The sequence below is a fragment of the Sinocyclocheilus rhinocerous genome, unplaced genomic scaffold, assembly GCF_001515625.1.
Source record: "Sinocyclocheilus rhinocerous isolate Xijiao unplaced genomic scaffold, SAMN03320098_v1.1 scaffold4110, whole genome shotgun sequence".
NCBI classification, from domain to species: Eukaryota; Metazoa; Chordata; class Actinopteri; order Cypriniformes; family Cyprinidae; genus Sinocyclocheilus; species Sinocyclocheilus rhinocerous.
Genome location: NW_015661987.1, coordinates 50,244 through 64,147, shown reverse-complemented (window position 1 = coordinate 64,147; position 13,904 = coordinate 50,244). Strand labels below are relative to the sequence as shown.

The 13,904-nt window shown below is 40.8% G+C and overlaps 2 protein-coding genes across 3 annotated transcripts; one reads left to right on the top strand and one right to left on the bottom strand.

Annotated features, from left to right (window-relative positions):
- Nucleotides 1–1,011: 1,011 nt before the first annotated feature.
- On the top strand, nucleotides 1,012–6,813 carry LOC107727045 (transcription factor Sox-10-like). Of its 2 annotated transcripts, XM_016536798.1 has the most exons (5): nucleotides 1,012–1,124; nucleotides 3,284–3,392; nucleotides 3,487–3,985; nucleotides 5,316–5,578; nucleotides 5,781–6,813. In XM_016536798.1, exons 3-5 carry the CDS (start codon nucleotides 3,546–3,548, stop codon nucleotides 6,527–6,529), a joined length of 1,452 nt encoding a protein of 483 aa, XP_016392284.1. In that variant the 5' UTR covers nucleotides 1,012–1,124; nucleotides 3,284–3,392; nucleotides 3,487–3,545; the 3' UTR covers nucleotides 6,530–6,813. The 2 variants fall into 2 exon arrangements, with proteins under 2 accessions (XP_016392284.1, XP_016392285.1); XM_016536799.1 differs by lacking the exon at nucleotides 1,012–1,124 and having other exon boundaries at nucleotides 1,892–3,392.
- A 4,165-nt stretch (nucleotides 6,814–10,978) lies between these two features.
- Nucleotides 10,979–13,223, bottom strand: LOC107727050 (DNA-directed RNA polymerases I, II, and III subunit RPABC2-like). Its single transcript, XM_016536806.1, has 6 exons — nucleotides 13,123–13,223; nucleotides 13,052–13,087; nucleotides 12,894–12,963; nucleotides 12,100–12,230; nucleotides 11,512–11,583; nucleotides 10,979–11,417 (listed from the first exon to the last, which is right to left on the bottom strand). Exons 2-6 carry the CDS (start codon nucleotides 13,069–13,071, stop codon nucleotides 11,327–11,329), a joined length of 384 nt encoding a protein of 127 aa, XP_016392292.1. The 5' UTR covers nucleotides 13,072–13,087; nucleotides 13,123–13,223; the 3' UTR covers nucleotides 10,979–11,326.
- Between the last annotated feature and the right edge of the window lie 681 nt (nucleotides 13,224–13,904).

Here is a 13,904-nt window from a genome sequence, read left to right as displayed (position 1 = left end):
CGCCAGTGTGATCGGAAACACCCGAAAACCCCCGTGACCCTAATGAGGGACCAGAGACCACCTGTGAAAGTCTGACAAAATCATAAAACTGCATTATAACATTACTAACGTAACATCAGTAGCTAATTTGACATCTTTGCATTCTTATATTGCAGCATTTCCCAAACGTTGTCAGCCGGGCAACTTGGAGCTATTTTCAAAAATGTAACAACATTTTGGCACGTTCACGGTTCTCTGTCGGTTAAAGGTCACATGACATATACAATTTGTAACTTTTATTGTGATTATTTTTATTTACTAATTATTTGTGTATTTTAATTCGACGTTTTATGATTTAATTAATTAGTAGCTTTAATTAGTATTCGCTTTTCATCAACTCATTGTGTTCCCAAACTTTTCTATGTGTTAGAAATTAGATATCCGCTAATAAACTGCGCGTAAGTCTGAATGATCATGAATAAACATAAGCTCTGATTTTAAAATGAAACAGATTCCAACTACATCATTTGGATTATTACTCAAAATAAAGGCGTTTTCACAGTCATGCCATAAAAGAACCAGTTTTGTTTCCCAAAGTAGGCCTACAGTTCTATATAACATTTCCCACTATTAAGAACCTTTAAATGTTCGATGGATGTTACGGGTTCTTCATGGAACCATCGATTCCAATAAAGAACCTTTATTTTTAAGATGACAATGGCAATTTAAAACTATTTATAATATGACAACTTTACACCAAAACTTTATAACTGAGAGCTAAATCAGCATATAAAGCTCCAAATATGTCAATAAGTGTATAAAAATGTTTAAACTCACAAATAAAATAAAATGATTACACCCTAAGAGGCCAAATATTACTGGCGTTGATTTATTTGCAGCAGAAATCACCGCCCTCCGTTGAAAAACTTCAGGGCGAAATCCGGCAGCCAATCAGAGCGCGACCCGACAGGCCTCTGCTGCTCCTTTAAGAATTTTTTTTTCCACGAATTGATTTTTTTTTCTCGCTCCTCACACAACGAGGCTCTTTAAGCCCCGGCGCGCGACACAGAGCAGGCATTCAGAGCGCGAGCGAGGGGGCTGAACCGACGGACTCTCGCGCTGGGCGGGCGACCTGCTTCAGTGCAGTAAGACGCTTGACATTATTACCTCTCTCTCTATCACTTACTCTGTGTGGGAATATACGGCAATGCAATGTATCGAGAAACCGCTAAACAGAGAAATTAGTATCGGTATTGTTAACAATAGGCTACATATGCCCTGCTTTGACTTTATTTCTCTACATCTGCTTATTTACATGTGAAGTCGGGTTTTCTCTGCTGTGGTTTGAGTTTTGGTAACAAGGGCGTAATTGTAAAGAAGAAAGTTTTTTTTTATCTTTCTGGATTAACAGTGTAAAATACTGCAACGCTCAAATTTTCTGAGCACGAAACTCTTTAAAGCTAAGTTGGTGTCACGAGGGATAAATTTCGAGATTTGCGTGAATGTGTAAATCAGAGTCGTGTTGGGTTAATCTGTTTTAATGGGAAAAGTTGCTTAATCGGTGTTTGACGAAACGATTTGACGCATAGGCTACACATCGGTCATTTGGCAAAAAAAATAAAAAATACAGCTCGTTAAATAACGAATTTGAGTACTTTTATCCATGTTGTTGCATCTATTATACATAACTATTTAAGAGCTTTTTAAAATACAGACAATATTTGCTATAGTCTTTGAAAAACGTTTTACTCGCAAAATGCTGTTTCAAATTGCTCTATAAAGCCATCAGATTTAAGTGCAATTTGATAATGTGAAAAGAGAAAAATGTAAAGTACAAAATCTACATAATATGTTAAGTCTGTCACATTCCTTTCACACAAAAAGAAGAAAAAAAACAAGTTTAACGCTCCGATATTCTGATAAAAACACTGAAATTGCACAAGAGATCCAATCAACAGTATCTCATTAGTGGAAGTAATCTAATTTTTGTCAAATCTGAGCACGTTTGTTTAAATGTCTGGTAATATTTTAATGGGATTGTTCCATTTAGGAGAGTGGTGTTTTGGCATGAGTGAATTAGGGGCAAATTATTGCCAAACCAGGCGTAATGACCCGCCCTACTGTACTGCGTGAACCTGGTCAAGAATATGCCGAAATAACGTAGCTAAAGATGCACTGAATAAGATTTGAATAGTAAACGAAGTTAGCAGTGGCGGATAAAAAAGAGCAATAATAAAGAGTTGTGAGTGGTTAAAATGAATGAACAACGCTTCCAAGTTCTCTTAAACAGTCGCTTTGTACTGAAATGAGTTGAACGGAAAATAGAGCAAACCCAACAGCGCAATTAGGCTACTTAAATAAATTAACCCATACCTGTGTTAGTCTACTAAAAACCAATTATTAAGTCTAATGAGGCGCATTATCTAGTCCCAAAGAAACTTCTACTTAACACACAAGTCAATCGGACACAGATCTAAACGCAGTGACCCTCTCAAATGTGATTATTGAATTGATATTAAATGAATCTGTTATCACAGAAGTTAAGTCACCTAGCTGTGTCTGATCTTAATTAAAACTGGTGTCGGATGGGTTGTTGTTCTTGTGTTCGGCTGAGATTCGATCCGCACCGGCAACAGCAGGCCTAATTCATCTCTAGTGTTTTTGCCGTATATAAAACAGTAGCCTATCTGTTGTGTTCAGTTCATACTTTGAGAGAAAAGCTGGTTCTCTGATTGATCTTCAGTCAGACCTATAGACGCAAAATACATATTTTATTCTTAACGTCGCGCGTCTATTCACTTCGCTGCTTGCTTGAGTTTTCAGAAACACATTGCCATGACTCTCTGTATGTTTCTGCTGGTTATGAGTCGTCGCTTGTGCTTTCACCAACAAACACTGTGTAATTCAGCTGGCCACAGCAGCGGCGCTCCGTGTTTATCCAGCAGCGGGGCGGAATGAAGCCCGCATTATTCCAGCACTTTCTCTCCCGGGAGCTTGAACACACCGCCAAACCTTCAACAGTAGCTTGTTAGCAGAAGTGAAGCTAAAATAACACACACACAACACACGCTGAGGCGAACTGACGCCACCGTATGATTGCTGGAAAAAAGACGAATTCTAAATAAAGTCAAAGCCTCAGTGTTTGTAGCAGTTTTTCCTGAACAGGTCGATCTTGTTCGTGAGGTGTTTGAGTGCTGGGTTATGAACAGAAATATCCCATTACAACTCCATTACACATTCAGAAGAAATACTTGACAACCTCCGATAATAAAAAATAAACATTCCTTTGTGTGTATTGTTGCAGGTTTTTCAGCAGATCTATATCCTGAGAAAGACGGCGGATGGATTCATTCTGAAAAGAACTGAGATCGTGTAAAAAACAAGCGTGTTAACGTTCCATTGGAGGACCTAAAGTAAATAATAATATATATATTTTTTAAAAAGCATTGGCAACTGTTTTACAGAAAAAAAAGTCGTTTTTTAGTGAATAAACTTAAAAAAACAGAGGCCCTGCGAGAACAACTAGACCTACCGAAGACACCTGTGGCCGCAGAGCGAGAGGACCGATGTCGGCGGAGGAGCACAGTATGTCAGAGGTGGAAATGAGTCCCGGGGTCTCGGACGACGGTCACTCCATGTCCCCCGGACACTCGTCCGGTGCTCCCGGCGGGGCGGACTCCCCTCTTCCCGGTCAGGCGTCTCAGATGCCGGGCGTCGGTGATGATGAGGCCGGCGTCTCCACCGGGGTCTCGGTGAAGTCCGACGAAGACGATGACCGTTTCCCCATCGGCATCCGCGAGGCGGTCAGTCAGGTGCTTAACGGCTACGACTGGACCCTCGTACCCATGCCCGTGCGCGTGAACTCGAGCAGCAAGAACAAGCCGCACGTGAAGCGCCCGATGAACGCGTTCATGGTGTGGGCGCAAGCCGCGCGCAGGAAACTGGCTGATCAATACCCGCACCTGCACAACGCCGAGCTCAGTAAAACACTCGGAAAACTCTGGAGGTGAGAGAGAGAGAGCAAACACGTTTTACCTGTGCAACCCTTACAAAAGATGCTGTGGCGCCACCATGGTGCGGTGATGTTAGTACCGTGGTACTTAGATATAAAATATGATACTAGATGTTTGCCATGTCATGCACAAATTAATATTAATATTTATATCATATAGTACTCCAAAGGCAATTTTATCTATATAGCACTTTTGCTTTTCACTTGTTTTACTTAAAAAATATGCCAAATAATCATAAAAGATGCATAAGCAATGACATTAAAAATAAAAATGTATCAACACATAAGAATAACAATTAGTTATATTAAAAATATAATTAATAAACATAAGAAGAAAAAAACAAAGCATCTCCATAAAATCACTGTGATCGAATTAAAGGTCCATCTGCACATCCTCAATCCCTCCCACTCAAGAAACAGCCTCCATGAATTCATTACTGTAATTCTATCGTTAAATAATTGATGCTTGAGTTGAATGGCTCTCTTAGGTTCTGCTGTCTATCTGATGGCCACACCTCACTGTCAGCCTTATATTAACTGCACACTGCTCCGGTGGTGTTGTTAACTCGGCCTCTGGCTTTGAGTTTCTCAGGAGCTTTAGCTCAGAATAATCATTCCTTCAACATGCCAGATTAGAAGGACAAATCCCTTCAGGAGCTGCAGAGCACAAACACACATACACACACACTGGCCACAGTCTGTAAACAGCACTATTAACCTGAGCTAGAAGGCCAACTTCAGCTATTACGGAGTGTATTTGTCTAAAATAGTTTATTTCCATGAGGGAGCGAGTGTTTGGTTCGCCTGTGTCTCGCTCTACAGATGACAGCATAACAGGTGGAGAATCAAACCGCAGAGTTCGCTCAGACACCAGCTGGAATATCAGTCTGCTCACGTTAAACTCTCAGATGAGAAATCCGAGCCACTTTCAGTATTTAACAACTCAATAATCTCAAAGTCTGGTGTCATTATAGTTTATTCGACACTTAACTCCTGTTTTTGCATACAGTAAATAAGGCCAAAGGAAAAAAAAATAATTACACACATTTTAAAAACTTAAACTTCAAAAGCACTGATGAAGTATTGAAATTCTGTTGTGATTGAAATAAGATTTTATTGTCAGTTTATATGAGTGCCTGAGTTTATATATGAGTTTACTGTGATGATATAGGATTAGATTCTCTTTATTTGTCCAGTGATTAGCTGTTACCTGTCACATTTGTTGAGCATTTCACTTTTAAATATTCTGGTATTTTAAAATATATTAATGTTTTTGCATTATATACTGTGCAAAAGATAATCTTTTTTTGCATGTGTGTTTCAGGCTGCTGAACGAGTCGGATAAGAGGCCATTTATCGAGGAAGCTGAGCGTTTGAGGAAGCAGCATAAGAAAGATTATCCCGAGTACAAGTACCAGCCACGTAGACGCAAGAACGGCAAACCGGGATCAAACTCTGAGGGTGACGCCCAATCTGAGGGTGAGGTCAGTCACAGCCAATCGCATTACAAAAGTCTGCATCTGGATGTGGTACATGGCGGGGCCGCAGGATCGCCATTGGGCGACGGACACCACCCTCACACTACAGGTGAGTTACTGCTGTTAAGACATCTGGGGTCACTTTTATTCATCAAGGACGTATTAAATTGATAAAAAGTGACAGTAAAGACATTTATAGTGTTAGAAAAGTATTTTTGATTCAATAAATGCAGCCTCGGTGAGCAAAATTCATCAAAAATCTTACCGACCCCAAACTTCTTCCTCTAAAATGCATCCATTTGTTCCTTCAGGTCAGAGTCACAGCCCTCCGACGCCCCCTACCACTCCTAAGACAGAATTGCAGGGCGGTAAATCCGGTGAGGGGAAGCGTGAGGGCGGAGCCTCCAGGAGCGGTTTGGGGGTGGGAGCAGACGGAAGCTCCGCCTCCTCATCTGCCAGCGGAAAACCGCACATCGATTTCGGAAACGTGGACATTGGCGAGATCAGCCATGATGTGATGGCCAACATGGAGCCGTTTGACGTGAACGAGTTCGACCAGTACCTGCCGCCCAATGGCCACCCGCAGTCATCGAGTGGCACAAGCGCTGGGTCTTCGGCTTCGCCGTACACTTACGGCATCTCCAGTGCATTGGCAGCCGCTAGCGGTCACTCCACCGCCTGGCTTTCCAAGCAGCAGCTGCCATCCCAGCAGCACTTGGGATCGGATGGCGGCAAGATGCAGATTAAGAGTGAGACGCACTTCTCCAGTGATGCAGCGGCTGCGGCGAGCGGGTCGCACGTCACATACCTGCCACACTACAGCGCCGCCTTCCCCTCGCTGGCGTCCCGTGCGCAGTTCGCCGAATACGCTGAGCACCAGGCGTCCGGCTCGTACTACGCCCACTCTAGCCAGACTTCTGGCCTTTACTCCGCCTTCTCCTACATGGGCCCTTCGCAGAGGCCCCTGTACACCACCATTCCAGATCCCGGCTCTGTGCCGCAGTCGCACAGCCCAACACACTGGGAGCAGCCTGTATACACCACCTTATCTCGACCGTGACGCGACGTTCTGGTTTGGTATCCAGTCGATGAAGGGTCCAACAAAAGTGTGACTGAAAATCATGACAAACGCTCACCTGCACCACAATCTACACAGACAGGAACCTGAGAGAAACTTGTGTGTGTGGAGATCTGCAGGGAACATATTCTCACGTGCCTCAGGCTGATAAAACCTTCACAACCCGTCACAGATTCACTCAACGCTAGATGAATTAAAGGAGGCAGACATTTGACACCAGTGGTCCTTCATGAGACAGATTACCAAAGTTCTGAGACCAAAACATTTTAAAAAATCCAACAAAAATAGGTGCAGTTTCTGAACTCTTGAGTGGTATAACACTCAAACCAAACATCATTACGGAAGTCGACCTCCGCTCAAACACTAGATCACTCAAACTTACAACTGATGCTATTATCTGTAAATCCATGTTTTGTTTTGTTTTGTATGAATGAATAATCTCTTTTTATTAACCAAAATAAGGCCATATTGTTTTTATCAACAAATAATGACGTGTTTTCGTTGTTGTAATCTTTTCTATTGTTACTCTTATTTGTGTTGCCATACATACACTGAAAAGTCTTCACCACTGTCTAGTGTTTGTTAATGACATTAGTGTTTTATGACTTTCAGCGTGTGTAAACAGGACGCGATAATTACACGTCTTTACCTGTTACTCCAAACACATGCAATGCTTCCGTCACATCATAATTAGCCGTTTCCGGTTAATAAATGACATTTTTCAGCCGCAAGTGCCTCAGTCCATCGGCAACGGTTTGTCATCGCTGATGAATTCGAAATAAATCACGCGAATCTATTTTTCAGGGCGCGAACTTTATCAGCCGTTAGCCGATATGAATATTTAAATGCCCACGTGACACACGAATTCGAAAGAGCGCGCCATTTGGAATTGTATTGAAATAATGTCCGTTTCAGAACATTGCCAGTCTTAACGTTCAAGATTTTTTTTTAAAACACCTTTTTTAATGAGAAATAAAACATTGCGGTTAATAAAAAACATGTCTTTTTGCAGTCTGTTACTGTAAACGAAGTTTCCCAGATAGCACACGTACGTCTGCAAGATGTCTGTTAAAGATCTGGAAAGCATCTGCTGTGTACAAACATCTGATAGACGTCTCTAAGATGTCAACATTCATTCTGAATCATATGTATCATTTGTCATCTGATAGGAAACGTCCTATAGACGTCTTGGAGATGTACATGATTCGCCGAATACGCTGAGCACCAGGCGTCCGGCTCGTACTACGCCCACTCTAGCCAGACTTCTGGCCTTTACTCCGCCTTCTCCTACATGGGCCCTTCGCAGAGGCCCCTGTACACCACCATTCCAGATCCCGGCTCTGTGCCGCAGTCGCACAGCCCAACACACTGGGAGCAGCCTGTATACACCACCTTATCTCGACCGTGACGCGACGTTCTGGTTTGGTATCCAGTCGATGAAGGGTCCAACAAAAGTGTGACTGAAAATCATGACAAACGCTCACCTGCACCACAATCTACACAGACAGGAACCTGAGAGAAACTTGTGTGTGTGGAGATCTGCAGGGAACATATTCTCACGTGCCTCAGGCTGATAAAACCTTCACAACCCGTCACAGATTCACTCAACGCTAGATGAATTAAAGGAGGCAGACATTTGACACCAGTGGTCCTTCATGAGACAGATTACCAAAGTTCTGAGACCAAAACATTTTAAAAAATCCAACAAAAATAGGTGCAGTTTCTGAACTCTTGAGTGGTATAACACTCAAACCAAACATCATTACGGAAGTCGACCTCCGCTCAAACACTAGATCACTCAAACTTACAACTGATGCTATTATCTGTAAATCCATGTTTTGTTTTGTTTTGTATGAATGAATAATCTCTTTTTATTAACCAAAATAAGGCCATATTGTTTTTATCAACAAATAATGACGTGTTTTCGTTGTTGTAATCTTTTCTATTGTTACTCTTATTTGTGTTGCCATACATACACTGAAAAGTCTTCACCACTGTCTAGTGTTTGTTAATGACATTAGTGTTTTATGACTTTCAGCGTGTGTAAACAGGACGCGATAATTACACGTCTTTACCTGTTACTCCAAACACATGCAATGCTTCCGTCACATCATAATTAGCCGTTTCCGGTTAATAAATGACATTTTTCAGCCGCAAGTGCCTCAGTCCATCGGCAACGGTTTGTCATCGCTGATGAATTCGAAATAAATCACGCGAATCTATTTTTCAGGGCGCGAACTTTATCAGCCGTTAGCCGATATGAATATTTAAATGCCCACGTGACACACGAATTCGAAAGAGCGCGCCATTTGGAATTGTATTGAAATAATGTCCGTTTCAGAACATTGCCAGTCTTAACGTTCAAGATTTTTTTTTAAAACACCTTTTTTAATGAGAAATAAAACATTGCGGTTAATAAAAAACATGTCTTTTTGCAGTCTGTTACTGTAAACGAAGTTTCCCAGATAGCACACGTACGTCTGCAAGATGTCTGTTAAAGATCTGGAAAGCATCTGCTGTGTACAAACATCTGATAGACGTCTCTAAGATGTCAACATTCATTCTGAATCATATGTATCATTTGTCATCTGATAGGAAACGTCCTATAGACGTCTTGGAGATGTACATGACATCTCTGTGATGTAAGTGTGCTATCAGGGTCAGTTATTAGATGTTTTCTTCCCTTTGGTAGCCTACTTTTATAGTTTTTGCCCTCTTCATTAGTATTATTCAGAAACAGCAAACAAACAGCATTCTTGTTATATATTACATACTATTATTTATATTTGTTGTTTTTGTTGGTTTTTTATCAGTAGCGTTTTATTCTGATGTTGGAAACTTTGTGTAATTTCGTGGTGGGTAAAAGTGTTGTTGTTTTTCTTTATCAGTGTAAATAGAAGAGAGCAGTGACTAACTTCCCTCACTTTAAATAAAGCTGCAGTCTGTACAAACGCCTCCTTGTCTTCATGCACACACACTTACCTGAATGCTCATTTTCTCCGTATCTTCTCCACCTGTAAGACCATGACAAACCACGTCGCTCTTAAGTGCCACATATTTGATGCTCAATGAATTAGTTACTGTTTAGATTAGCACACTACAACAGTAGGCTATTATTTATTATTATTACAATGATTAATATATATATAGTGTATTTATTACCTATAATATAGTTATTACCCATGCATTTCAGCAGAATACAGTAGCCTATGTATACTTATAATATATTGCTTTTCTGCATTTAAGACGTATGCCAAACTGAATGCTGTATATAATAATGCAATATGCTTGACATGATCTATTTCCATAACATGCAACACAACGAAGTCATGTGACAGCGATGTAGTTTAGACTAAGTACGTGTACATGCATTATGCTAGCATTCCATTCTGACCAAATGCAATGTTTTTATGAGCTTGTAAATTCATTCTGATTGGCTGAAACAAATATCATGACAGTGCACATCTCAACAGCCTCTGCTTTTCTGCATTAACACTGTGTGTGTGAGTGCTGCACTGCTTATCTGCATGTGTGTGTGTGTGCTGAGAGTTGAGGCTGATTTCTAATTCCCCTGATTTAATCATCTGTGTGATACTTTGGTTAAACAAAGAGACTCATTCAGCTCCGGCTGAGCAAGAGGAGGGAGGGTTTCACTGGATACAAAGACACACACACACACACACACGGTCTCACTGCAACAGGATTTGGACATTCCTAAACAGTGTGCATGACAGAGAGACAGTGCAGTTAGATGAGTGCAAACCAGAATCTAAAAATTCTGGATCCATAAAAATTCAGAATCCATATACACACATTCATAGATAAAACGTGCTTTGTAATTGTACTTACTCAGTAGCCTATGTGAATTCGGATTAAACTCCATCCATATGAATGACATCAGCAGACGTTCACACACCTTGACAATTATTTTCACCTCAAAAGGTAGATTCAGACACTTAAACCCGCGCAAACAATGAACAGTTACATTTACATCCCGCCGTTCGTGCGTCAGTCAAGCGAAAGCGGTTCGTCATCGCTGATGAATTCGAATCAAATCCCGCGAAAATCTTTTCGTGGCGCGAACTTTATCATGCTTACTTTAAGAAAAAAATATTATTTGCATCAAGGGTCGTGTTCTGACTACAGGGGAAAAAACGCGTATTGTCTTTAAATGATTATTCAACGTTTTCCTTACTTTTTGCAGTTTCCACCACTTTATTAACATTATTCAAAAACAAAACTATTCTATCTTCTAACAATTTTAACCCTCCCGTTTTTACAAACTATTGAAATGAACCGCTGTAAATTAAATTTAAACTTTATTTTGTGGTAATCAACAGCTTAAACTCAAACTATTAAACACATTCAGTGTGAATCTACCGATAATGTCACTTTGTTTCACAACAATGCGAAAAATAAGAGCACAGTGTATAATTTTCTACAAAAAAAGTTTAATATTGCATGAATAAAACAAACGAATGAACATTAAATAATGAGATTGAGAGTGAAATCTTCCTCTTTGCGCTGAGTGTTTATCATGTGTTTGTGCTGCCCTCATGTGAACAAACAGATGAACTGCTGGATGAAACATGAAGCTCCAGAGCAGAAGACTTGAGATCTGTGCTGGAAACACTGCTGTGACTCACACAGATCTGAGTGTGTGTGTGTGTGTGTGTGTGTGTGAGAGTCAGTGTGAGAGTGTGTGTGTGTGTGAGAGAGTGAGTGAGTGTGTGTGTGTCTGTGTGAGTGTGTGTGTGTGTGTGTGTGTGAGAGAGATTCTCAGTCAGTAATGATGAGCTCGTCGCAGCCCCAGTCCTCATAACTCCCATCCGGCAGATACCGACGAATGATGATGGGGATCTTCCTGCTCCTGATCAACACACACCACACACACACACAAAAATACAAATCCTGAGACTGTGTCAGTGCTGCTGTAATGTAATAACATGTGTTTTTTGTCGTACTTGAGTTCTTTCATGGCGATCTGCAGTGGATCCGTCTCTCCTTCCAGCTCCACCATCACCGGTGCACACATCCTGTCACACAGGAAGTGATGTCGCTAATGAGTAATGCAGCATTATGAGCATTTAAATAAAACACAGATATAAAGCTGCTTCCAAACAAATGTTTCTTGTAAAAAGTGCTATACAAATAAAATTGGCTTTTATTTATACCGATGTTTTTATGGTTAAAAAAACTATTTAGAAATAAAACTATTAAACTAATTTCACCCTCAGCATCGTAAGGTGACGACACGGAAAACAAACAGGAGACAGAACAACAAACAAACACACTAACTGCTGGAGACGCAACAGATGCTCGTGAGGCGACTCGGAGACTAATGAACTCTAGTTGAGCAGATCGCAAGACATTTTTAGCACTCGTAATTTCAGAAGATAAATAGCGCAGATATTGGCCAAAGATGAATCTTTCATCTGCATTCACACACGCCACCAAATGGAGTTTACTCTGAAAGGCTATGCCACACATTCACTAGTGTTCACTTCAAAACTGAAGTATATGTTGGGTGTCACGGGTCAGAGGTCACTCACGCGATCTGCAGCGCTCGTGTTCCCAGCACTCGCGCGCGCTCGTATTTGGTCATGTAAGGAGTGGTGATTCTCTTCTGATTGGCCTGCTGTCCTTCCCCCGCCGGCAGGATCTGAACGTTCTCCTGATCCTCCTGCACACACACACACACACACACAGAGACACACACACACACACACAGACACACACAGAGAGAGAGAGACACACACACAGAGAGACACACACACAGAGAGACACACGCACACACAGATAAGACTGTGTCAGGAGTCTGACACTGTTGCACTTCAACAATCAAACTGTAATTGAGATTATGAGCTGAAATACAACAGAAACTAGGCCTAAATGACCTTTATTACAAATACATGCCAGATGTCACTAAGACACATATAGAATCGTTTATAAAATCTGTACTAGTAAAACAAACCTGTTGTATTCTTATTCTACAATTTTTGCATTGCAATAGTACATGTTAGGGGTCTGACTTATGTCATTAATATAATGTCAAAAAGGAAAATTTTTAATGAATCTATAACATGCACTAAACCAACCCAAGTGGGATTGAGATTGAGTTGAAAAACTATAAAAAGCTACACTATTTTCATTAAAAACACATAAACTCACAGGTAACACACAACAATGAGAATCATTCATAACGTGGCAACGCAAGGAAGCAAATCGCACTGGTCCCAAAACAGGCTTCATTTAAAGCAAACTACCTTCTGATCTATATTAGTGAACGCTCGCTGGTCAGAACTCAACACAAGCATCAGACACGGCGATAAAACACGGTTCTTACATCCTCCGCGTTCTCCAGATCATCCAGAGGCTCCTCGTCTTCAGCATCGTCGAAGTCTCCGTCGTCAAAACTGAGCGACAACAAAACACAGAGCCCAGAGATGAATAAACGACAGCAAACATCTCAGAAACACTCTAACAGACGCGCTGGGAACTCACTTGTCTTCGTTGTCAGACATTATTAGTGTCTCGTGTGTCGTAAAAACGATTTAATTGTTAAATTATTAAATAATTCTCGCTTATTGTGGCATCTCGCGAATCGAAGCGTGGAATGAACTTCCGGCGGTGCTGCAGTCTCCACAGTCCGTACAGAAACACGAGCGCAACAACACTGACCTCCCCCAAACAGATACACGCAAGTACGTAAATAAATAAATTCCTTTTAAAACCGAGGAATATTTTTTACAGAACATTAATGCATTTACAGGCATATTAATCATTAACTAATGAATCTTACATGAAAGTGGTTTGCCGACGCTTGTATGATTAAATTGTAAGATATTATAAATGACACTTTAAAGACGTTTGCATTTGTTTTGTAGAACTTATCATTGAATATACTTTTGCTGTGTTTTCTTTGCACTTGCAGTTTTAACCAGATAGCCTCAGCGAGTTACCAAAGCGATTGGCATCAATGAGAAATTATTTATTGAATGTTTGTTTTGTGTTGCTATAATAGACATATGACTTTAAATGCTCATTGTTTATGTCTTTAAGTACTCCAAGTGAATTTTATCTTAGTTAAATGTTTAATAGCAATCTAATCTAGATTGATGATTTATAAAATGCATGTCTATAGGTGTGTTCGACTTGAAGCGGCGCTGCGCAGATCGATCGGTGTTTGACATCAAAGTACCGCGAGAGCGATTCAAAAGCATAAGGAGCGTCTGTGGTCTATAGCTCTCACGGTACTTTGATGTCAAACACCGATCGATCTAGTACTGTGTTCAAAATATCAATACGACGATGTATCGTCACAGAGATTTGACGATACGAGTATCGATACAGCTGG